The 23,110-nt window shown below is 45.7% G+C and overlaps 1 protein-coding gene across 1 annotated transcript; it reads left to right on the top strand.

The window, feature by feature from the left end:
- The first annotated feature begins 5,641 nt into the window (after window positions 1-5,641).
- On the top strand, window positions 5,642-21,145 carry RIMOC1 (RAB7A interacting MON1-CCZ1 complex subunit 1). Its single transcript, XM_084833148.1, has 6 exons — window positions 5,642-5,791; window positions 7,566-7,672; window positions 9,882-10,028; window positions 11,737-11,868; window positions 13,111-13,225; window positions 20,678-21,145. The coding sequence occupies exons 1-6, from the start codon at window positions 5,698-5,700 to the stop codon at window positions 20,962-20,964; spliced, it is 882 nt and encodes a 293-aa protein (XP_084689274.1). The 5' UTR covers window positions 5,642-5,697; the 3' UTR covers window positions 20,965-21,145.
- The last annotated feature ends 1,965 nt before the right edge of the window (window positions 21,146-23,110 follow it).

Consider the following 23,110-nt stretch of genomic DNA (forward strand, 5'->3'; position numbering starts at 1 on the left):
TAACCTGGACCCAGAGGATGTTAACAATTATAGGCCAGTGGCCAACATCCCCTTCCTGGGCAAGGTGCTTGAGCGAGTGGTTGTAGGACAGCTCCAGGCACTGTTGAATGAAACGGATTATCTAGATCCATTTCAATCGGGTTTCAGGCCTGGTTTTGGAACGGAAACTGCCTTGGTCGCACTGTGGGATGACCTCTGCCAGGAGAGGGACAGGGGGAGTGCAACCCTGTTGATTCTTCTGGACCTCTCAGCGGCTTTTGATTTTTATTATTGCATTTATTATTGCATTTATATCCCACCTTTTTTCCTCTTGCAAGGAACCCAAGGCGGCTTACATTATCCTCCTCCTCTCCATTTTATCCTCACAACAACAACCCTGTGAGGTAGGTTGGGCTGAGAGTGTGTGATTGGCCCAAAGTCACCCAGTGAGCTTCCATGGCCAAGTGGGGACTAGAACCCGGATCTCCCGGCTCCCAGTCCAGCACTCTTGCCACTACACCATCGACCATGGTATCCTTCTGGATAGGTTGTCTGGGTTGGGAGTTGGAGGCACTGCACTACAGTGGTTCCGCTCCTACTTGGATGGCCGATTCCAGAAGGTGGTGCTGGGGGATTATTGCTCTGTGCCATGGCAATTGTGCCATGGGGTTCCACAGGGCTCTATTTTATCCCCTATGCGGTTTAACATCTACATGAAACCGCTGGGGGAGGTTATCCGGAGGTGTGGGCTGAGGTGCCATCAATATGCGGATGACACCCAGCTCTACCTCTCTTTCTCATCAAATCCAGGTGAGGCAGTGGCTGTTCTGAATCAGTGCCTGGGCACGGTAATGGACTGGATGAGGGCCAATAAACTGAAACTCAATCCAGACAAGACGGAGGTACTGTTAGTGGGTGGTTCGTCTGCCCAGCTAGGTGATATTCAACCTGTTCTGGAGGGGGTTGCACTCCCCCTAAAGGATCATGTTCGTAGTTTGGGGGTGCTCTTGGATCCAGAACTGTCACTTGAGGCACAGGTGAACTCAGTGGCACGGAGCACTTTTTATCAGCTTAGGCTGGTATACCAACTACGCCCTTATCTGGACAGAGATAGCCTAGCTACAGTGACCCATGCTCTACAGTGATCCATGCTCTGATAACTTCTCGTCTGGATTACTGCAATGCGTTATACGTGGGGCTGCCTTTGAAAACGGTCCGGAAACTTCAGCTGGTCCAAAATAGGGCAGCAAGATTGTTAACAGGGACCGGCCTGCGAGCTCATATTACACCAGTACTTTTCCAGCTGCACTGGCCACCAGTCCATTTCCGGGCCCGATTCAAAGTGCTGGTATTAACATTTAAAGCCCTTAACGGCTTGGGGCCAGGTTATCTGAAGGATCGCCTCCTCCCATATGTGCCTGCCCGGACCTTAAGATCATCGTCAGCAGCCCTCCTCCGTGAGCCCCTGCCAAAGGAAGTGAGGCGGGTGGCTACTAGGAGGAGGGCTTTTTCTGCTGTGGCACCCCGGCTCTGGAATGAGCTCCCTAGTGAGGTTCGCCTGGCACCTACATTGTATTCCTTTCAGCGCCAGGTGAAGACCGTTTTATTCTCCCAGGCATTTTAGCATTTTAGCTTTCTGAACTTTTAGCTTTGCTGTTTTAAATCTGTATTTTAAACTCCTGCACTGCTGCTAGGGTTTATTGTGGTTGCATTGTTATATTGTGGCTTTAATGTTCTATATATTTTAAATTGTTTTCTTGTATGCTGTTTGGTTTTAATTTTTGTGAACCGCCCAGAGAGCTTCAGCTATTGGGCGGTATAGAAATGAAATGAAATGAATAAATGAATGAATGAATAAATAAATAAATTGAAAATATAAGTGATAAGTGGAAAAGTTAAGTGCACTTTTTCAGCACACCACTTTTCTGCTTCAAATTGCATCCTCCCAATACCTCTTCACAACAGAAAAGGTATGTGGGTTAAGTCTGTAAACTCAATTGTCTAACTTGATATTCTATGTAAACCCCTGTGTGAACGTTTTAGACAGAAAAAGGCACTGGCCTACAAATTCAGACCTGTAAATATCAAATCAAATACTCTTTATTCCAGTCATTTAGACCCGTTCAAGTTAAAATACACAGGCTACAGTTTCTTCAGTTTAACTAATACAGTCAAACATGGCTCTTGTTCTCATGGTGATTAAAAAGAAATTAGCCACTTGTTCAGCGACATGTGGGATTTTATCTGAGACAGTTGATTACCAGTCTTTCATCTGGATGGCCTGGGAAGTTAATCAGAAGAGGATAAACTATGTGGTGTCTCAAATCAGAGTAGAAATTACAATATAAAAGTAGGTGCGTCAAAGTTTCAGGGACTCCTGTTTTGCGTGGACACAATCTGGTTTGAAGTGGAGTTTTAAGAAATATGCCCTGGAGCACTACTGCTGGTAGAACATGTAGTCTTGTTAGTATAAAAGCTATACAAGCTTGTACATTCCTAAGAGATGTCAAATAAGAAGGTGAGATACCTTAACTGGGCAGAAACCCATGGGCCACTGGGGAACAAGTTCTGTTCGCCAGAGAGTACAGATCTTGTCTTTCAGATAATCTCCGGATCAGAACTTTGGAGGCTTGATGTTGCTCAAGCATTAGAAGGGATTCAAATGAAACACCAATTGAGCTTATTTTACGTGAAATTATATGGAACCATTTACTACACTGTTCTGTTAATCATTAAGCAACCCAGTTGTGCTCAAATCAATGCATTTCCCTCCCCCACCTGGCCAAGATACTCCGTTTCTTGGCACCACTAAAAAATCTATGAAACATATTATTTTCAAAACTTGCTATGACATTTTTCGTTACTAACACTGTAGCCATTTAGCTTGTCCAGACATGTTTCCTGCATAGAGAACATGGAGACGCCAGGAACCCTTGAATATTGAACCCCAGAAAGGCTGTAAGCCGAGTCATGCCTACATACTTTTAAAATGAACTAGAAAGGGAGAGCCTGCTATAGCTCCTGCGAATGTAAGAAAAGATGCAGCTGTGGTAAAGAACATACCTGTAGACATTTTTACAGAATTCCTGGAAAATTTGAGGAGGCTGTAAGCAGCCTGTTAAAACAATGAAGACCATCTGCAATAAGCAGTTCAATAAAACGTTAAGGAAGAAAGGAACTTTACATCTATATAGATGTACTGCCAAATAAGTTACAACTGCAGTTTTCACAGAGCTATATATAGATTTTAAATATAAAAACAAGTGCTCTGCAGAAGGAAAGAAAGGTGTTTCTAAGCAAGACTAATACCAAACTAACAAAAGTGTGTGTGGGGCGGGGGGTAGCAGTTGGATCCTGACAGTCTGTGTAGTCCCTTGCTTGATCTGTGGCTTCTACATCTCAGTGTAGGGATTAATGATACAGGGGCAAGCATAGTTTTTGGGAAACCCTAGCAAGCATTTTAAATGTGTCTAGGGTGAAGGACCAGATTGCAGGTAAACTTGTATTAAGTTTTAAACATAAAAACAAGTGTTCTACAGGAAGAAAGAAAAAGGGTGGGGTGCTGCTAGACAGCTTAATATAAAATGCTTTTTTGACTGGGAAACCTCCTTTTCTGTCTCCATAAGGCTTGCCCCTAGTAGCTCTGTGAAAACTGCAATGGTAACTTTTGTGGCAGTACACCTATATAGATGTAAAGTTCCTTTCTTAAAGTTTTATTGAACTGCTTATTGTGGATGGTCTTCATTGTTTTAACAGCTTACAGCCTCAAATTTTCCAGGAATTCTGTAAAAATGTCTACAGGTATGTTCTTTGCCACAGCTGCATCTTTTCTTCTTAGATTTGCAGGAGCTATAGCAGGCTCTCCCTTTCTAGTTCTTTTTAAAAGTGTAGGCATGACTCAGCTTACAGCCTTTCTGGGGTTCAATATTCAAGAGTGCCTGGCATCCCCATGTTCTCTATGCAGGAAACATGTCTGGATTAGCTAAATGGCTACATTAATCGAATCTGACTGCCCCTGCTTTTAATTGGTTGGTAGGAAAGGTTGTTGGGGGGGAGGGGACTGTCCCTATTGGTCAGTGGGGTGGGGTGTGACCTTACAGGGCCACCTGGGCCCTGCACATGCCAGGGGGCTAAAACCTCTTCCTATTGGCCCACGGTGGCATAAGAAGTTCATAGAGGGGTCACATGACCCCTCTGGGCCAATCTGGGGAGGGTTTGGAAATGGCCCTTTGGGCCATTTCCCCACCTGTACTTGTTAGGGCTCTAAAACCTCACCTGATTAGTCCATGGTAGCATGACAAGTTCGTAGAGGGGTCACATGGCCCCTCTCAAGTGACCCTGAAGGTCATATGACCTGGCCAGCTGATTGCTCCTTCTGGGGCAGGCCTTCCCGAGGTGCGACTTCCAGCTAGGGTGGGAGTTCCGGTCTCCAAAGGGGGCAGGGCACCTGTCATTTTTGAAAGGGGGCGTGGCTTAGAGCTTGATGTGGGTACCGCTGTTTCACCCCTTCCATCAACCGGATTCTCGTGCAAAAGACATACCCTCATAGTGTATGCCTATACATGTCTACTCAAAAGTAAATCTCATTGATTCCCTGGTGAGATGATATAGGATTACACTGTTAAAAATAAAGAATTCTGAGCCCAGAATTTGTTTTGAGCATCAGAAGTGAATGGAGCTCACAGTTCTTCCATCTTAGAATCTACACTCTTGCTTCCCCCGCCCCTTTTCTTCATTTCAGCAGTGTAATTTGGGTCAGGGAGGTAGATTGTTACCGTTGTTAAACAATTTGGAGACAGAAACCGTCGCTGAATTACGGCAGATTTAGGGGTCATGCTAAGGCTGAGAAAGAGGTTTACAACAACCCTGCAAAGTAGTCCAATATTATCCCCTATTCTAGGTCCGAGATAAGGCAAAGTCTGAGAGAGTAGCATACAACAACCCTGCAATGTAGTCCAGTGCTGTAATCCCCTCCCTGTAGGTTGAGGAAGCATGGCTAAGAAAAAGGCTCTTACAAGACTCTTGCAATATAGCCCACACTTACTATATCAGGTCAGCTGTGGGGCTGAGACTGGTTTGAATTTCTGGCCCCAACCCCCCCCCACACACACACAAAAGACCCTTGAAGCCGCCTCCCAATCAAAATCCAGGGCTCAACTGCACGCAAAAGCGTGGTGTCCCATTGCGTTGCATGCAGATACATTGCACTTTCACGCCTGCAATCCTATACGCGTACCTGCAAGAAAGTTCTTTTGAACTCAGTGGGACTTAGTTCTGAGTAGCCATGTATAGGATTGCACTGTAAATTTTTAAAAACGAAAAAAAAAATAAAATCACAAGAAGTAAGACCCATGCTGGGAAGCAGAAGAACTCGTGTCTTCGCAGCAACTTTCTGGTTTTTTGCTACGCTATCTCAAGGACCATCCAATCCTGAATTTCTTCATTGAGTTCGAGAGACAACTCGGGTTTCCTTCCTAAAGAAGGGGGGGACCCGGAAACTAGGGTGAGCTGTCACTCTACCCTTTTCCTATCTCTTGTGGCTGCTACCCCGCCCCCATTTAGGGACGCCGCAGCGGGAGGCTTTTCTCTCTTCTATACACCCCCTGCGCGGATAGGGCACGTCACGTGACGGGGGAGGGGCCGGGGAGAGTGGTCACGTGACAGAGCCAGCGGGGGAGGCCACGTGACGCCAGGAAGTGTGCGGAGGCGGCGTTCCTTATGGCTGGGGCTGGTTTTGCTGCTTGCCTGCAGCAGCGGCTTGCGGGACTCCAAGAGAGACTGCACCGCTGGAGACAAGGCGAAGACTCCGCCGGTAAGAGGGGCCACTCGGCCCCGGTGCGCTGCCTTGCCGTAGCCTCCCGTATTGGTAGTGGTCCAACTCGGCGCTGCCCTCTCCCAAAGCATCCGTCCCATTCGGAGTTTTGGGTCAGACCTTGGGTTGAATCCAGTTTTAGCCATACTTGCAGTAGACCCATTAAAATCAGTGGGTTGTGTAAGTTAGTCATAACTAGCTCAAGACTGGATCCAACCCCAGTCTGTTTTCCATTCCAGGGAACAGGTTTCGGACAAGTGTTTTGGACTACAAGTCTTGTTATCCCTGGCCATGCTGGCTGGGGTCGATGGGAGTTGTAGTTCATAACATCTGGAGGGCACCACTTTGAGGAAGGCTGGGCTGGGGCAAGATGCACTGGGTGGATCTGCCTCCTTGGTGCTCTCACGGTGGCCTATTTGTAGTGATGTCCACCAATTTGGATGGCTTTAAAAAGGGGCTGGACAAATTCCTGGAGGAGAAGGCTATCAATGGCTACTAGTCCAGATGGCTATGTGTTCTCTCCAGTATCGGAGGCAGTATGCCTGTGTACATCAGTTGCTGGGGAGGTGCTTTTGCACTCATGTCCTGCTTATGGGAAAGACTGAAGGCAAAAGGAGAAGGGGACGGCAGAGGATGAGATGGCTAGATAGCATCACGGATGCAATGAATATGAACTTGAGCACGCTCCGGGAGAGAGCGCAGGACAGGAAGGCCTGGCGTGCTATGGTCCATGGGGTCACGAAGAGTCGGACACGACTGAACGACTGAACAACAACAACAACAAACCTGCTTATGGGTTTCCCTTGTGCAGCTGGTTGGCCGCTTTGTGTATGGAATGCTGGATTAGATGGACCATCTGATGCAGCATGGTTCTTCTTATGCCATGGTGTGAGATTTCTTGCTCTGTTCATGGGGTCAAGCCATGCTTGACTTTAAAGATGTAGCTGCTAGTGGTGTGTCTGCTTTTTCCGTTTTTTAAACTCAGAAGTGCAGGGGACCTGGACTGGGTTGGGGTTAGGGGGCATTAACCCTTTGTCCTCTGCTGTGGTCCTGATCTGGATTGGGAAACCTGCACTTGCAACTGACGTTGCTGAAAAGTGACCCATTGGAACAAATGCACCACTGCCCAGAATGAGAAAGTTAGGTAAGTGGAGGCTGCTGCTGCTCCTGTCTCTTTCTGCAGCTCATACACTTGGAGTGGGCAAGTGGACAAGCAGCAACAGTGGGGAGGAGGAGGAGAGGAACAGGGCCAGTGGGCTCTGGGGATCTCAGTGGACCCTTTGCTGGGGTATGGGGATCAGCGAGTGCCCTGTAGTGCCAACTCTTGACTCCAGCCCTGCTCTGAGTCTAAGTAGAACCAAAGCCTACCCTGTGCAAGTGTAGGTTTCAGGATGATCAAAGACTCTGCAGCTCTCCTTTTAGGAATTAATTGCCTTTCTCTACTCCTCGCTCTCATTCATTGCTTCATGGATCTCTAGCTTCCATCCTTCTATTCTTTCTCCCACACCTTAAGAACATAAGAAGAGTCCTGCTAGATCAGACTGACAACCTATCTAGTACAGCATCCTCTTTCCTGCTGTGGCCAACCAGATGCCTCTGGGGAGCTCACAAGCAGGACATGAGGGCAATAGCCTGCTGCCACTGTTTTTCCCCACTGCTGGGTTTATGGGATAGAGACTTTCCTGATGGGCATGGAAAGAATGCTGCAGTATATTGGTTGCATGGTTAATTTAGTTCTGTTTTAATGAGGTCTTTGGTCTCCCCTCATCAACAGATGACTTCTTAATGCAGGCTTCCACTACACTGGAAAGTCTGACCGAACTTTCTGAGGAACCCAGAGAAAATTCCACACTTCCCAGGCTTGTGCAACTTTATACACAGGTATTGTGCAGTAATGCATTTTCAGCATCTTATGCTACAATTCCAAGCTTGCTTCTCATTGAAGTCAAAACCTACTAACCATCCTCTCATTGGGGCATGAGAGAGATTTTCTTATTGAAAGAGTAATTGCAGAGTATGAAATGAATGCTTTTACAATTGACTTGAATCGTGATGTCAACTGTGTTGAACTGGAATGGAGTAAAAATGAATGGCACCGGGAATAAAACTTAGGTGTGGACAGCCCAGTCCATGAACCAATTTACGTTGGCCAATTGATATCTGTTGATTGAGCTGAGGTTGTCAAACTTGGTGACAGAACTGAAAAATGAATTTGATGGTTTGTCGTTGCAATTGTGCTCCTGTTGGCTTCATTTGCTTAAAGCTGCTTAACGTGCACATTTTCTGCCTTGATCTGCAAGTGAACAGAGCAATTTCACCATTCAATAGTGCAGGTGGGGAGTCCTCCTTGCCAAAAATGCCTGGAGCAGGGCGAAGTCCACCCTCCACCAAGGACCACTGGGGCAACAAGGTCCTTGGGAGGGCTTACCTTGCCCTTCAGCCTATTTCCAGCAGGGGAACTTTTTCTTGCCCTGTGTAAAAGAATTGAGAAATTGCTCTACTTGCTTGCATGGGGACTGGGAGAGAGAGAGGGAAGAAGGAGCCAGGGGGAGAGAAGGGGATGAGAGAGAGTAGCACATGCACAGGGTACACATTCATGCTTACACACGGACACAACTAACATTTTTGTGATTGGCCCTCCATCCCACTACAGCAGCTAATTTGTGGTGGTACCCAGGGGGTACCCAGGGCACTTTTTCAAAATGCCAAACATGCACAGGGGTCCAAAATGGTTGGAGACCCTGATATAGATCACTTGTGTTTTTGACTTACTTTGTGGGTTGACTGTTATCTTTCTAAAAAAAACAATCACAGGAATTAAAATAGCAACAATAATCACTGTTAGATTTGTTCAGATTGCTTTCCCGCCAGACTGCCCCAACTGACTGTATGACTTGAGTAAGTGGTTGATAAACACAGCCATACTTTCTAACGCTAATCGTTGCCGCCACATAGTGCTAGCACCAAGAGGGAAGCTGCCTTTTATCAGGCCAGACCATGATGCCGTTCGCAAACAACAGTGGCAAATTGTGGGTTAATTAACCCACAATTCGCCAGGGTGCGTGCTGCTTCCACTTTGAATAATCAACCTCTGATCAGCCCAATCATAGGTTGATTTGTGATGTGTGAACCAATTATTGGTTAATTGAGGGTTAAACAGCCCGCAGTTAACCTGCAATTAGTTCTTAGATTAACTGTGCATTAATTCACAATTTAGTGCCATTCCATGCAAAAATTTGTTGATCTAGCCCAGCCTTCTCCAGCCTGGTACCTTCTAGGTTTTTTTGGACTACAACTCTGATAATCCTTTATGGTTGACCATGCTGGCTACGGCTGATAGAAGGTGCAGCCCAGAGCAGCTGGAGAGCACCAGTTTGCGGAAGGCTGACTGTCCACTCTGACTGGTAGCAGCTCTCCAGAGTTTTTTTTTTACCACTTGCTATCTAATCCTTGTTTTAACTGGAGATACCAGAGACTGAACTTGAGACCTTCTGCAGACAAAACATGTGTTATACCATTAAGTTATGGCCTCTTCCAGAAGAGCCTTAAAGCTGATGAGTTGGTGCAAGGAATCTGATCAGAATGGCATGACAGTGCAGAGAATGACCAGCCCATTACACAAGCATCTGCAAGAGTGTGCTTAATTTCAGAATACTGAAAAAGGGATATCAGGAGGACTCCCTGGCCCAGAAAGCATCTAGGAAGCCCTGAGCTATAATTCTAAGCATATGATAGGTAGTGGTTACTGAGTGTTGAGGTATTTTGGACCTTCTCGATGACGCTTTTATTTCTTATTTCTATATTCCAAGATGCAGGCCAGGTCTTGGAAAAAAGAGTCCAGGATGCAGGCCTGTGAGCCCTCATTCAAACAGAGTCCAGCCCATAGTTGAGCTTAGTAAACCCATCCTTAGCACTGTGTTTTTAGGAATCCTTGGGTATGGAAGAAGGGGAAGTGGAGAGAAGGTTGCACTCAGCCCCAGGCCTAAAACCCACCTTTGCTTAGTGCAGGTCTTGCCATGACAAGGTGAGGTCTTGCCATGACTAAGCACTTTGCAATTTACAGAACTTGTATTCTTCCACCTTTCTAAAGGCTGTGCTGGATATCACATACTTCGAAGAAAACCAGCTTGTCGATGAAGAATTTCCAGAAGAGTCTTCATTGTGGAAAGTTGAGGATCTAATTCATGTACTTTCAGAGCCGGAAATCTTGGTTAATGAAAGTGGTGCTTCCCAAGAAGTGAGTACTAAACCTGAGCCACAATGGCTCTGTCAGGGTTTCGCCTATGACCTGGACCCCCTGAGCAACTCCTTAAAGATCTCTTGCCTCCTTACGAGTCCCACCTTCCTTCTTTTAAACTTCGCCTTCTCAGTAACGTTGTTACAAAAATTGTGTTCTTTCCCTGGTAGACTTTCCAATTTGTTTACCAAGAACGAGAGGAGGCAGAGATCTGGTCCAACATGATTTTATTCTGCAGAATAAGGCAACCTTTGGGGCTAACGCTCCAACAAAGGTCACAATCAAGTAATGTGATCCAGAGACTTATATACACAGTCTCTGGGGGCTGTCTTACGCCTGCTCTCTACTAACTTCTTTGTCTAGCTGGCACAAACAACACCCCTCAACACTCAAGCATGTGCAGAGAGACAGCAGAGAGATAGTCACGTACTCTTGCATACTACATTCTTGACATTCCTCAGTCTCTGATAAGGCGCTGTGTCTTTGCCAACATGGCAGTTTTATACAGAGGTACATAGAACACACACAAAAATTTAGCTACATAGAACAACCTAAGCTAAACTAGACATATTAAAGCTGAAATTTCTATAACAACATGGGGTTTAGGCTGTAGACATGGGGTGACTCACACTCTAGACACAGGCTTTAACCACAACAGTTTAGTGGTGAATTAAAGCAAACAAGCTACAACTAAAGATATTTACACAAAGGGCTGAGTGATAGAAAAGGCATTAAAAGAAAACAAAAGTTGCAAAATGCAAGTTCCTTTACCCTAGCTGTCCTTAGACTTTTCTAGGCTGCTTCTTCCTGCTCACTCTTCAGACTTCGGGCTCTGGCTATGTCACTCTCGCTGTGGCTGCAGCCTAGTCTTTCTGGCCCTTACTGGCTCTCTCACTGTCTTTATATGCCCTCCTCCTTCAAAACCAAAGGTATTGCTTCAAACCTGAAGAAAGGAAACTTAAGTGGAGAGATGAAAGTGACATTTAACCAGAGAAATGAAACTACTCTTCTCAGGGTTACCCCCTCCCAGCAGAAAACTCCAGGCCTCTAAGCCTGACCGTTTTTCCCTTTGCCTCCCTAGGCCTCAAACCTTCACAGGCTTTTTTTTTTTTTTTTAAATCTCATGTGCAGTAGAAAAAAATCCAAACAAAAATAAACCCGTTCCATCCTCAAGTGACCTCCCTCAATTTCTCATTCCTATTCTCCTTGTCTTGAATTTTGCAACATGTGGCCCAACAGCTGGCCTTAGTCCTCATTTTATGCAGGTGGCAGTGTGGGGGCAGGGTGTGGAGGGGGAGTAGCAGAAAGAGAGAGAAAGGGGAGGGCAGAGAGAGAGATAAAATGTGTGCCCTGCATGCTTTTAGCACTGGTCCTGCCCACCTCCAGCTCTGGTCCCACCACCTGCAATGGGGCCCCTGATAGATGATGCCCAAAGGAATGTGGCCCGTGAAAGAAAAATGGTTCCCCACTCCTGCTCTATAAGAACAATCATTTGAAACAACCAGGCTTTCTGTATCTTGTGAACCTAGTCCCTGTAAGTATAGCATGCATCCATTTTAAAAATCTGATTTGCTTCATGCCATTAGGCATTCCCATTAGCAGGCATGAAACTATCAGTAGGTCCCAAATACGTTATGTTTATCTCTCTTATTCAAGGCCCAAGCGTTGTAACTGATGGGCGGGTCTTTTTTCTTCCTCTTTTTTTTAGCCATTCACAGTGCTTAGTACAGAATTGCTGGAATGTCTTTATTGGAGAAGAGGAGCCTTGATCTACATGTTTTGTCACACGGTTAAAGGAAGGAAAGAATGGTTAATGAAGAAGACAAATTTGCTTAAAAAGGTACTGCCCCTTAGGTTTAAAAAACAGCTGCAATAAAACAGGCTGCTCCTGTAAAGGCAACTGTGAGAAATGTATGTCTGCTTGGAAGTAAAGTAAAGGAGGTATAGGATTACAGCCTGCATTCCCTGGAACAAATCAGAATAATGGTCAAACTACACATTACGTTAATTATATAATGTGCAGCTGGCCATTCTCCTAGTTTCTTTCAGCCTTGATGGGACCACCATGCACCGGGAGGAGAGTGTTGAACCTCCCCCCACAGCTTCTTGTATCCTGATCTTCGCTGCCACCGTTTAAAAAACAAACAAAAAAACTCACTTGGCATCAATGTTGACAGGGTGGGGGAGAAAGACAGAGAGATCAGGAAGCAAGTGCAGGGGGAGGAACTTTTAAACCTTCCAGTTTGCAGTCGTCCTGATCTGGATCAGGGCTGCATGCTCTTGTTCCTAAAGAAGGAGAGGGAGTCAGCTAAGTGCTACATAATCAGTGCAACATGTAGTTTGACCCTGAAGCTTGTGGAAATTGAGCAGTAAAAACTCCCCAGATGATATGTCCAGTGCTAAATGAGTTGACAGTTCTGCAAACTTGGTAAACCTAGAGGGTTTAGGATCGTATAAATACTGCACTTCTTGTTCCTATTGACTCTGGAGAGGTATTGTACGGGTACAGTGGGATGCAGAACATATGGGATTACTAGAGTTCTGCCCTGTAGTAATTCCTTCCTTCTCGCCCATCCATTGTTGAGGACTGGAGTCCTCATGCTATCCGTTTGCCAGTGTAGCACTGGCATAGAGAGATTCTACCCAACGGACTCCTTTGCCTTCTTTGTCCTTTTGTAAATCAGTTTTAAATCCAATTACCTGTCTTTGTGAACTACTGCTATAACTCCCCAGTGAAATCATCTTTATGATCATCTCTCTTATCGACTTTGTGAGCACGGACATAGAACTCAGAGGAGCACTAGCTGCATCTTTGGCATGTAGGGCTTGGCATGGGCGAGGAGTGGGGAACCTGTTGTGGCGCAAGAGCCAAGTTCAATTTCAGAGAAACTCTTGGGGCCTGCATTCAGCTGAGTTTGATGTGCAGCATCACTGCTTGACCGGGAGATGGAGCGGCCTCCAACAGCCCAGGAAAGGCCCCCAAGTGGCCTGGGTGGCAGTGCCTGAAGCCAAAATGGCGCCTGCCTGAAAAATAGTGAAGATACAGAGCATGTACTCCTAAGTGTTCTCTCTTCTCCTTCAGTTCCTTAATGAAGGAATCCATTACTTGGTGAAGATGCTTGAATTTAGATGTTCGGATAACCCAGATGAGGAATTCTTGTCTCAGGATGCCGCCGCAGCTAGACTGGTCCATGAAGGTAAATCTTCTGCGTGGTGCTTTTCCCCCATCCCTCTCCTTTTAGTTTGAAGGATTTATGGAAAAGAAACATGACTAGTGGGTGGGAAGGAAGCATTCCCAACTCTGTTACAAAAACAGAGGGGGCATGTCCCATTAGTTGTCTGTCATCTTTTGCATCAGACAAACCTAACAGAAAAGCAAATGGATCCAGTGGATACAGCAGTAAGCTTCTAGTTCTTATCTCAGTTTTCCATGTCACATTAGTAGTTTGTGAGTCTTTAGTCCAGCCTTTCCCAAGCAGGTGTCTTCCAGATGTGTTGGACTACAATACCCATCATTCCCAGCCAGCATGGCCATTGGTGGGTAAAGCACACAGTAAACAGGCACAGCTGTGATTATTTTGTCACATGTTTTTCTTTTAGTTATGAGTGCAAGATCTGATTTTCACATTATCATTAGCTGCTTCTGGTCTCCTTATTTTCAGTCCATCCCTGTAATCTGTTCACACAAGCAGTGAAATGAATAAGCCAGAAATTGAAGGAAAACCAACCTGGGAACTTCTTTGAAAGTGCTGTGCCAAAAAAAATCCCCACTTTTTTTTCTACCATTCTCTTTCAGTTTGAGAGAAAATGAACTGCTTTTGAAAAGAAACTCAGTGCTGAAGAAAATTTGGGAGAAATTCTCATGGCTTGGGTGTGGGGTTCTTGGGCTTACCTTACCTAGGAGGGAGCCAGGCAGTATCCTGTTTTTTATTGTACAATCATCTCTCTGGCCTGTAGCCTCCTCAGCTTCCCACAATTGAATTAAAGCCCAGGGGAAGGCATCATGAGGTAATTCCTCCCATAGGGCTTTTCCGGATCAAGAAGTGCGGGCAGCCTGGGAGGCTGCACAGCAGTGGAGAGGTGTGTCTGTGTGTTCTCTTTGTATTACACACAACACCCTTGGCTACCTCACCATGATTATGTGAGCTCAAAAACACCAAACACAAAAATTATAAAACACCCTGAGAATGAGGCAGAATTATAGAAGCCTCTTTCATGGGGAAAGGAAATTTGCAGGAAATTCGAGGGCAGATTTTGGCCCAGCACTAGCTTCACCTGTTCTCTGGAGCTAGACACAACACTGTCCCCTGCTCACACCTGCATTGTGGTGGATGCAACATGGGGGCCAGTCTGCCAACACTGTTGGTACTTTTGCCACTTGCACTGGCAGCACAAAAAACTAAAAGCTCTTATGAAAAAAGAAAGAAGCTGTGCTACAACCCCTGCCAATGGTGAGCCCTACCTGTGAGAAATTGTTCAGAATTTTTCCTCACCCTGACATAATTCCGTGAAATTGTTCCCCCCAATTTTTCTGCCCCCCAAAAAAGGTGGAGAATTTTGAGAGGACCATCTGTGCACAGCTCTTTTCTTTGATCAGAAGAAATGCTTCTTAGCCTCTCTGAAGACAGATGTTGCTTCACTCGTAAATTCTCATCCGGGACCCTCTTTATGCTTCTCCCTCCCCTGCTTTGACACATCTGCTGCTGCCCTCCCCGTAGTTTTTTCAAGCTCAACACTTTCTTTGTGGTTTTCAACAAGCATTCTACACTTTGTGCAAAAGGATGTCCTTCCAACAACAAACAGGGCAACACAAACATAGTATGAAAATTGAGTATATATTTGTAAATATGGCTAATTCGGTTGTTTTTAATTTTGGCTGGATTCTGCATACAGCAGGGGTGGCAACATGCTCTCCCTCTGGCTGTTTTTGTGAGCCCTCACTGACCTGAAACTCCCTCATGCCAGGGGGAAAGGCCCCATTTTAAAAGGAAAAATTGGCAGTGCTGTGGCAGAAAGGGGCTATTTTAAATCAATATAGCCCCTTTTTCCACATTGTTGAATTTGGGGGGCTTGGTGGGTGTGTGGCTCCCAGTGGGGGTCCAGGGGACAATGCGGCCCCAAAAAGCTTAGAAGTTGCCCACCGCTGGCCTCCAGTGTGGTCTCAGCTGGGAAATCTATTTTATAATTTGGAAGTGCCAGTTTTATAAATTGGTAGCACCATGGCAAAAGGGGCTATTTTAAAACAATATAGCCCCTTTTCCTGCTGCCACATAGTTGAATTTTGAGGGCTTGGTGGGTGTTGGCCACCAGTGGGGGCCTGGGGGGCAATGTAGCCCCCAAAAGCCTAGAAGTTGCCCACTGCTGGCCAACACTGTGGTCTCAGCTGGGAAGACTAATTTAATTATTTTATCATTTTCACCCAAGATTGGCTGTCAAAGCCATTTACAATTACATTCCACACACAAAAATAGAGATAAATACAGTCTGTTCTATTTAGGGATGTATGCAAATTTCGTTTTTTGCTTGAAGAACATGTGAGCATGTCCTGTTCAAAGCCCCATATACAAACTGAAAATGTTTGCGAATCGTCATACACATACTCGCATTCATCTCACAGTAAATTTTGAGAGATTTGCGCAAATCTTGGGAGACGTGCGCAAATCTCCCATTTGATCACTGCTCCCTTTCCATACATTTCCTGTTCCCACAAAGTGAGCAGCGATCTCAAGCGAGACGATATTTGGAGCATTCTGGCAGCCTTGAACATCATTCATAGAATCATAGAATAGTAGGGTTGGAAGGGGCCTACAAGGCCATCGGGTCCAACCCCCTGCTCAATGCAGGAATCCAAGTCAGAGCATCCCTGACAGGTGGCTGTCCAGCCTCGTCTTGAATGCCTCCAGTGTGGGAGAGCCCACCACCTCCCTAGGGAATTGGTTCCATTGTCGTATTGCTCTAACAGTCAGGAAGTTTTTCCTGATGTTCAGCTGGAATCTGGCTTCCTGTAACTTGAGCCCATTATTCCGTGTCCTGCATGCTGGAATGATCAAGAAAAGATCCTGGCCTTCTTCTCTGTGACAACCTTTCAAGTACTTGAAGAGTGCTATCATATCTCCCCACAGTCTTCTCTTCTCAAGGCTAAATATGCCCAGTTCTTTCAGTCTCTCTTCATAGGGCTTTGTTTCCAGTCCTCTGATCATCTTTGTTGCCCTCCTCCGAACCCTCTCCAGTTTGTCTGCATCCTTCTGAAAGTGTGGTGCCCAGAACTGGACACAGTACTCCAGATGAGGCCTAACCAGTGCTGAGTAGAGGGGAACTACTACTTCCCAGGATTTGTAAGCTATGCTTCTATTAATGCAGCCCAAAATGGCATTTGCCTTTTTTGCAGCCACATCACATGGTTGGCTCATATTCAGCTTGTGATCGACAACAATTCCAAGATCCTTCTCGCTTGTAGTGTTGTTGAGCCACGTATCCCCCATCTTGTAACTGTGCATTTGGTTTCTTTTTCCTAGGTGCAGAACTTGGCATTTATCCCTATTAAATGTCATTCTGTTGTTTTCTGCCCAGCGCTCCAGTCTATCCAGATCACTTTGAATTTTGTTTCTGTCTTCCAAAGTATTAGCTGTCCCGCCCAATTTTGTGTCATCTGTGAATTTGATCAGCATTCCCTGCACCTCCTCCTCCAAGTCATTAATAAAAATGTTGAAGAGCACTGGGCCCAGGACTGAGCCCTGCAGTACCCCACTTGTTACCTCTCCCCAGTTTGAGAAGGTCCCATTGATAAGCACTCTTTGAGTCCGATTCTGTAACCAATTGTGGATCCACCGGATCGTTGTTTCATCTAGCCCACTTTGAGCTAGTTTGCTCATCAGGATATCATGGGGCATTTTGTCGAAAGCTTTGCTGAAGTCGAGGTATATGATGTCTACAGCATTCCCATGGTCTACAAGGGAGGTTACTTGATCAAAAAATGAGATCAGATTCATCTGGCAGGACTTGTTTTTGACAAATCCACGTTGGCTTCGAGTAATCATGGCATTGTTTTCAAGGTGCTTCCAGATGGATTGCTTGATCATCTGCTCCAGAATTTTCCCAGGGACTGATGTCAGACTGACTGGTCTGTAGTTCCCAGGTTCCTCCTTTTTACCCTTTTTGAAGATAGGGACAACATGAGCCCTCCTCCAGTCATCTGGCACTTCCCCCGTCCTCCATGATTTCTCCAAGAGAATAGACAGTGGTTCTGAGAGTTCTTCTGCCAGTTCCTTTATTACTCTAGGATGCAGTTCATCTGGCCCTGGAGATTTGAACTCATTCAAAGTAATTAGGTGTTCCTTGACCATATGTCGATCGATCTCAAGCTGCAATTCTGCCCCTTCAGTCTGCACTTCACCTTTGCCAGAGGGTCATAGACCCTCTTTTGGGAGAAGACTGAGCCAAAGTAGGAATTGAGCACCTCTGCCTTTTCTTTGTCATCTGCTATCGTTTTGCCATCCTTATTTAATAGCTGAACCACCATTTCTTTCCTCTGCCTTTTACTGGGCACACAGCTGAAGAAAGCCTTTTTGTTGTTTTTAGCATCCCTTGCTAACCTCAGCTCGTTCTCAGCTTTAGCCTTCCTGACGCCATCCCTGCAATTCTGTGCTACCTGCCTGTACTCTTCCTTTGTTACTTGGCCTTCTTTCCACTTCCTATATGTGTCCTTTTTTGTTTTCAGGTCATCCCTAAGCTTTTTGTGAAGCCACATTGGCTTCTTCTGTTGTCTTGTCTTCCACCGTTTCTTCTTGTTGGAATTGTTTGTGATTGTGCCTTGAGAATTTCCTTTTTTAAAAACTCCCACCCATCTTGGACTCCTTTTCTCGTTAGAATCGCTTGCCATGGGACCTTCCTGATCATTGTTCTGAGTTTATTAAAGTCAGCTTTCCTAAAATCCAGGGTACGTGTTTGACTACACTCGGCTTTTGCTTCCCTTAGAACCAAGAACTCAAGTGCAACATGGCCGCTTTCCCGCAGAGTTCCTCTAACTGCTACTTTATCTACTAAGTCATCTCTGTTGGTTAGGATCAAGGCAAGGATAGCCGATCCTCTAGTTCCTTCCTCTACTTTCTGTAGGAGGAAGTTATCCGCCACACAAGTCAGGAATTTCCTGGAGGGGCCATGTTTTGCAGAATTTGTCTCCCAACAAATATTGGGGAAATTGAAGTCCCCCATTACTACTACATCATGCTTCCTTAAAACATTGGCTATTTGCTTTTCAAAAGTTTCATCCTCGTCTTCTCCTTGGTTGGGTGGCTGGTAGTAGACTCCGACCACCAGGTTCCTTTTATTCTTTGCTCCATTTATTTTGATCCAGATGGTCTCGATGGGGCTACCAAGCTCATCCTCCTGTATTTCTGTGCAGAGATATGTATTTTTCACATACAGCAACCCCACCTCCCTTTCTGTTCCTCCTCTTCTTTTTGAACAAGTTATATCTTTCAATGGCTGTATTCCAGTCATGAGAGTCATCCCACCAAGTCTCAGTTATACCTATCAAGTCATAATTTCCCTCCTGTATTAAGAGTTCAAGTTCGTTCTGTTTGTTTCCCATACTCTGGGCATTAGTATATAGACATCGAAGACCATGTGCTTCGTAGTCTGGCTTTCTTCCTACATGTGTCTGAAGACTATTATTGGGCGCTATCAGAGCTGTTCTCTCTGTTGCAGTGCATGTGCCTACATCCATTGTTACCCCCAACATTACATCTCCCTTCCCCGTAGGATTCAGTTTAAAGCCCTCCTGATGAAGTTCTTCATGCTGTGGCCAAACACATTCTTCCCATCCTTTTTGAGGTGCAACCCGTCCCTTGCCAACAGACCATCTTCCAGGAAGTATAGCCCATGGTCCCAGAATCCAAATCTCTCTCGTCGGCACCACCTTCGTAGCCAGTCATTCACCCGGAGTATTTTTTCATTCCCTTTCTATCCCTCTTTTAACTACTGGAAGTATGGATGAGAAAACTATCTGGGCCCCAAAGTTCTTGAGTTTCCTTCCCAGAGCTTCAAAGTCTGACGTGATTTCTTCGTAGCTCTGCTTGGCAGTATCATTTGTTCCCACATGGATGAGAAGAAAGGGATACCTGTCAGTGGGCTTTATGAGTGCAGGCAACCTTTCAGTCACGTCTCTAATTCGTCCTCCTGGGAGACAACATACCTGGCGAGTCCACGGGTCTTCGCGACATACCTGGGTCTTGATCCCACGCAGCAAGGAGTCTCCCACTACTACCACTCTTCTCTTCTTCTTGTTATAGGCCTGGGTTTCATCGCCTCTGTTTGACTGACCTTCAGCCTCTTGCTCACTCTCATGTAGGTTCCCCTGTGATTCTTCCTCTGCAGGCTGTCCTCCAGTCTCATCTGCAAGTACCTGGAATCGGTTCCACAGCTCCACTGCTTCCACTGGCGCAGAGTGGCATCTAGTTCTTCTTCTCCTAACTGTCACCCTTTTCCAAGGAGTATCCTCTACTCCATTTTTCTTCACCTCAGCATTTCCCACTGCCTCATCTTGCTGTTGCTCTTCAAGCTTCTGGTCTTCCCTTTGCTGCTGTAGTTCCCCCATTCTGTCTAAGAACTCTTCGTGTTCTCTTATTCCCCGGAGGGTCGACAGTTGCCGCTCCAGTCCACCTACTTTTTCTTCCAGCAGCGTGATCAACTTGCACTTGTTGCAGGTGTAGGCCATGTTGTTCTCAGGCAAGAAAACAAACATTGCACACACCTTGCAGGTCACCACCACTGGAGAGTCTTGTCCTTCCATAGCCTCTTTTCCCTTTTTGTGTCTAGCTTTGTGATTGTTCTAGACTAGCCTGTGCCTGCTCCTCTACTCAGTAGAGGTGAAAAGCAGAGTCCCACTGGTGTGAAAGTGTGTGTTACAAGACAAATAAATGGAAAAAAGTTAGGTAAAAAATAAAATGAAAAAAAATGTTAGGGGCCTCCCCCTTGACCTCCCCTGCTGAACTCCCCTGGCCAACTCCTCTTTGCTCCCCCTATTCACTCACTCTGGTCGTTCGCTCTCTGGGAGCTTGCTTGCTTCTGTAGTCCCTGGACCAGCTGGAGCAGCTTGCTCTGCTCTGCTCTGCTCAGCTGGGAGGTGGGAAACAGACTGAAGCTTCCTGCCCACTCAGCTGCTGGGAGTATTCAGGCCACCCCCCCCCCTCCCAATTCAGTTGGAGCTCTCAGAAGCACCTGGTGAGCTCACAGCCACTCAGAAGGATAAAGGGCAGCCCCCTGGGCTTCCTGCAGCCCACTTACCTCTTAGCCTCTGTCTCCTTTGTCTCTTCAACCACTGCAACTCCCCTGGCCAACTCCTGTTTGCTCCCCCTGTTCGCTCGCTCTCTGGGAGCTTGCTTGCTTCTGTAGTCCCTGGACCAGCTGGAGCAGCTTGCTCTGCTCTGCTCAGCTGGGAGGCGGGAAACAGACTCAACAGATTCATTCACCCATCCTTGCTTCTGGTCTCTGGGAGCTGAGGGCATAGCCAGGGCTCTTTTCCTCCAGAGAGAGGGAGAGAGCGAATTGCAGTTAGACTCAAGGGCTGATTGATGGTGAAATACTCCGAAAGGAAAAAGGCCTCTGCATATCAAAATATTTGCCCAACTGTGTTTCTCCCCTTCTGGCAGGTATATTTAGTGATACTCATCTACTGGCTATGATGTACTGTGGCGAAATGTGTTACTGGGGACTGAAATACTGTGCAAAAGAAAAGGAAGAAAGACAAAGCACAGATCCAGAATCGAGTAGTGAACCATCCAGCAGCTCACACATCAAGGGTCTGGACTTTCGAGAGACAGGAGAGAAAATGTTGCTGAAATATATAGCTGCGTGTGAAGGACCCTTAAGATTGCATGACTGGGATACAAAAAATGCAAAACTCATACTGGACTATTTTAAACAGTTATCAGCCTAATTGACTTAAAGCATATTATGTATGTTCCAAAAGCAGAGCATGATTAAACTGAAAAAAAATATGCCTTAGTAAGTAATTGTGTCATTTGAACCTGTTAAAAAAAAATTGAACCTTTCCGAGCATGTCCTGACTTAAATTGCACAGAAAATTAAATTAAATTAAATTGCACAGTGATTCTTTGAAACTACTCCAAGCAGTGACTTTTTGCTGGAGCAGTTCTGATTTGGTTTCATGGATTTTAGGATGTCCATGGGGTTCAGGTGTGCCTAAATTTCAGCAGAAACATTGTTTTTAAAGGGGTGAAGATAAAATAGAGGAGGGACTGCTGGGATTCCTTGTGATTTGTGAAACAACTTGACATTAGGCTTGTGCATCCATCTAGTTAGGGTAGCTTTTGTCCCCTGATAAGCCTGTCCTAAGCCCTACCATCACTCACTGAGCCAGTAAAATGAAGCCACGTTGTGGGAAGTGAATCCATCCACGCTATCCAGAAACCATTTGGTTACAACATGTGGAACCAGCGGGCAATATTTATGCTATTTGGAATAAAGCTGGCTGTATGTACATGGCTAGAACATCGCCAGGAAGCTGGTGCAGCAGGAATCAGTAATACACAAGTCACGGGGTTCAGGCTGCATATGTATTTTAGCAAGAATGTCTGGTTTGCCACCACACTTAGGGTACTGCTGAATTTCTACTTGATGTAGCATAGCACGAATGGGGACTGCAATAAAATGTTGCTGTATGTGAAGTGCTCCTATTCAGGGTTCCAGCCTGCCAGCCCTGCCTTTCCCGGGATATTCTATTCCCCCTCTCCTTTACTTTTCTGTTCCACCCCTACTCCACAATAGACACTCTTGTTCTGTGACCACTGAGCACAGCCCCATATGGACCTCTCCTTTGGGAGGAAGAGGGAGTTCTGGAGAGTTTGTATTTGTACTTCTGTAAATCTTGAGGGAGGGGGTGCTCAGCCTGCTGATATTTCTCTCTTGTACATGGATGCTGCTTTGCTACATAACGGCCTATCCTCGGAGAATGAGTTTGCAGTTAGTATGTAGGGTGGTTACTCTGATCCTGTAATAGTGAATCACACTGTTAATTAATGAAAGCAAAAGACGGCTATTGTTTAAGAGTGAAGTATTGTTTCCAATACAAATACACCACACATCCGTGTGCATATTGGGGCCTGGATTAGCCTGATGCTTACCGCCTTTTTAAAAAAGTGTGGAGGGTTCTTTATCTACAAGGCCATTTAATTCTGACACCCCATTCCCCTATCTAGAAACAACTTCTAGCAGAGAAGCAGTGTGGCCTGGTGGAATAAAGAGCTGGACCTGAGAAGCATAAGCAAGGGCCACATCTACCATGGCCATTGAACAGCTTTGGAAAGGTGTTTTTTTGAAGTCAGTCTAAAGGCTGTTGTCAGTTTTGTTGTTGTCAGTCCTATGCTTGTGGGGAGGGGGGCTTTAAACAGAATCCTGTGGGGGATGGAGATGGAAGCCCAGAGGTAAGGTCTACATAAAAAGGTTCCTGCACTGTGGCAGGAACTGGGAGAGCAGCTGTAGCGAGGCCTATTAACTCTCTTAATAAAAATGCAGGGAGGTCATTGGAGTTTTTGATACCTTTATGCTAATACTCAGCAAATGAGAAATAAACAGGATGAACGTGGACTATCAATGCAAGAAGGTAAATATGACTTACTAGATATAACAGACTTTGTGGGATGACTCCCATGAGTGGAACATAGGATATTACTTGTTCCAAAAGAACAGAAGCCATAGAAAGGAGGGGGGAGGTGCACTGTGTGTTAGAAATGTACACACCTGCCCAGAAATTCAAGAGAATGAACAGGGTGGCCTATTGAAAGCTGGGTTAAAATAAGTGGGAGAAGGAATAATAAAATACTGTGGTTGGATTCTACTACTGACCACCCAACCAAGGAGAAGATAGGGATGATGATTTCCAAAAGCAAACTTCAGATATTACAAGGAAGCATGATGTAGTACTAATTGGGTACTTTAATTACCCTGATATTTGTTGGGAGACCAAAGACAAACTTCAGCAGACACTCCCCCCCCCCCCCCCGGATTCTTCTGCCATCCCTAGAATGGGGGTGAGAGCAATCATGTAAGACTAGATGAAGCAA

Source organism: Heloderma suspectum, chromosome 2, assembly GCF_057233095.1.
Source record: "Heloderma suspectum isolate Gila_16-S chromosome 2, 16-S_ref, whole genome shotgun sequence".
Lineage (NCBI taxonomy): Eukaryota > Metazoa > Chordata > Lepidosauria > Squamata > Helodermatidae > Heloderma > Heloderma suspectum.

Excerpts from the sequence above, each read along its gene's own strand:
- RIMOC1 (XM_084833148.1), top strand. The coding sequence starts at position 5,698 with ATGGCTGGGGCTGGTTTTGCTGCTTGCCTGCAGCAGCGGCTTGCGGGA. Across the intron at positions 5,792-7,565 it reads ACAAGGCGAAGACTCCGCCG|ATGACTTCTTAATGCAGGCT; the intron begins GTAAGAGGGGCC and ends CCTCATCAACAG. Across the intron at positions 11,869-13,110 it reads AGACAAATTTGCTTAAAAAG|TTCCTTAATGAAGGAATCCA; the intron begins GTACTGCCCCTT and ends CTTCTCCTTCAG.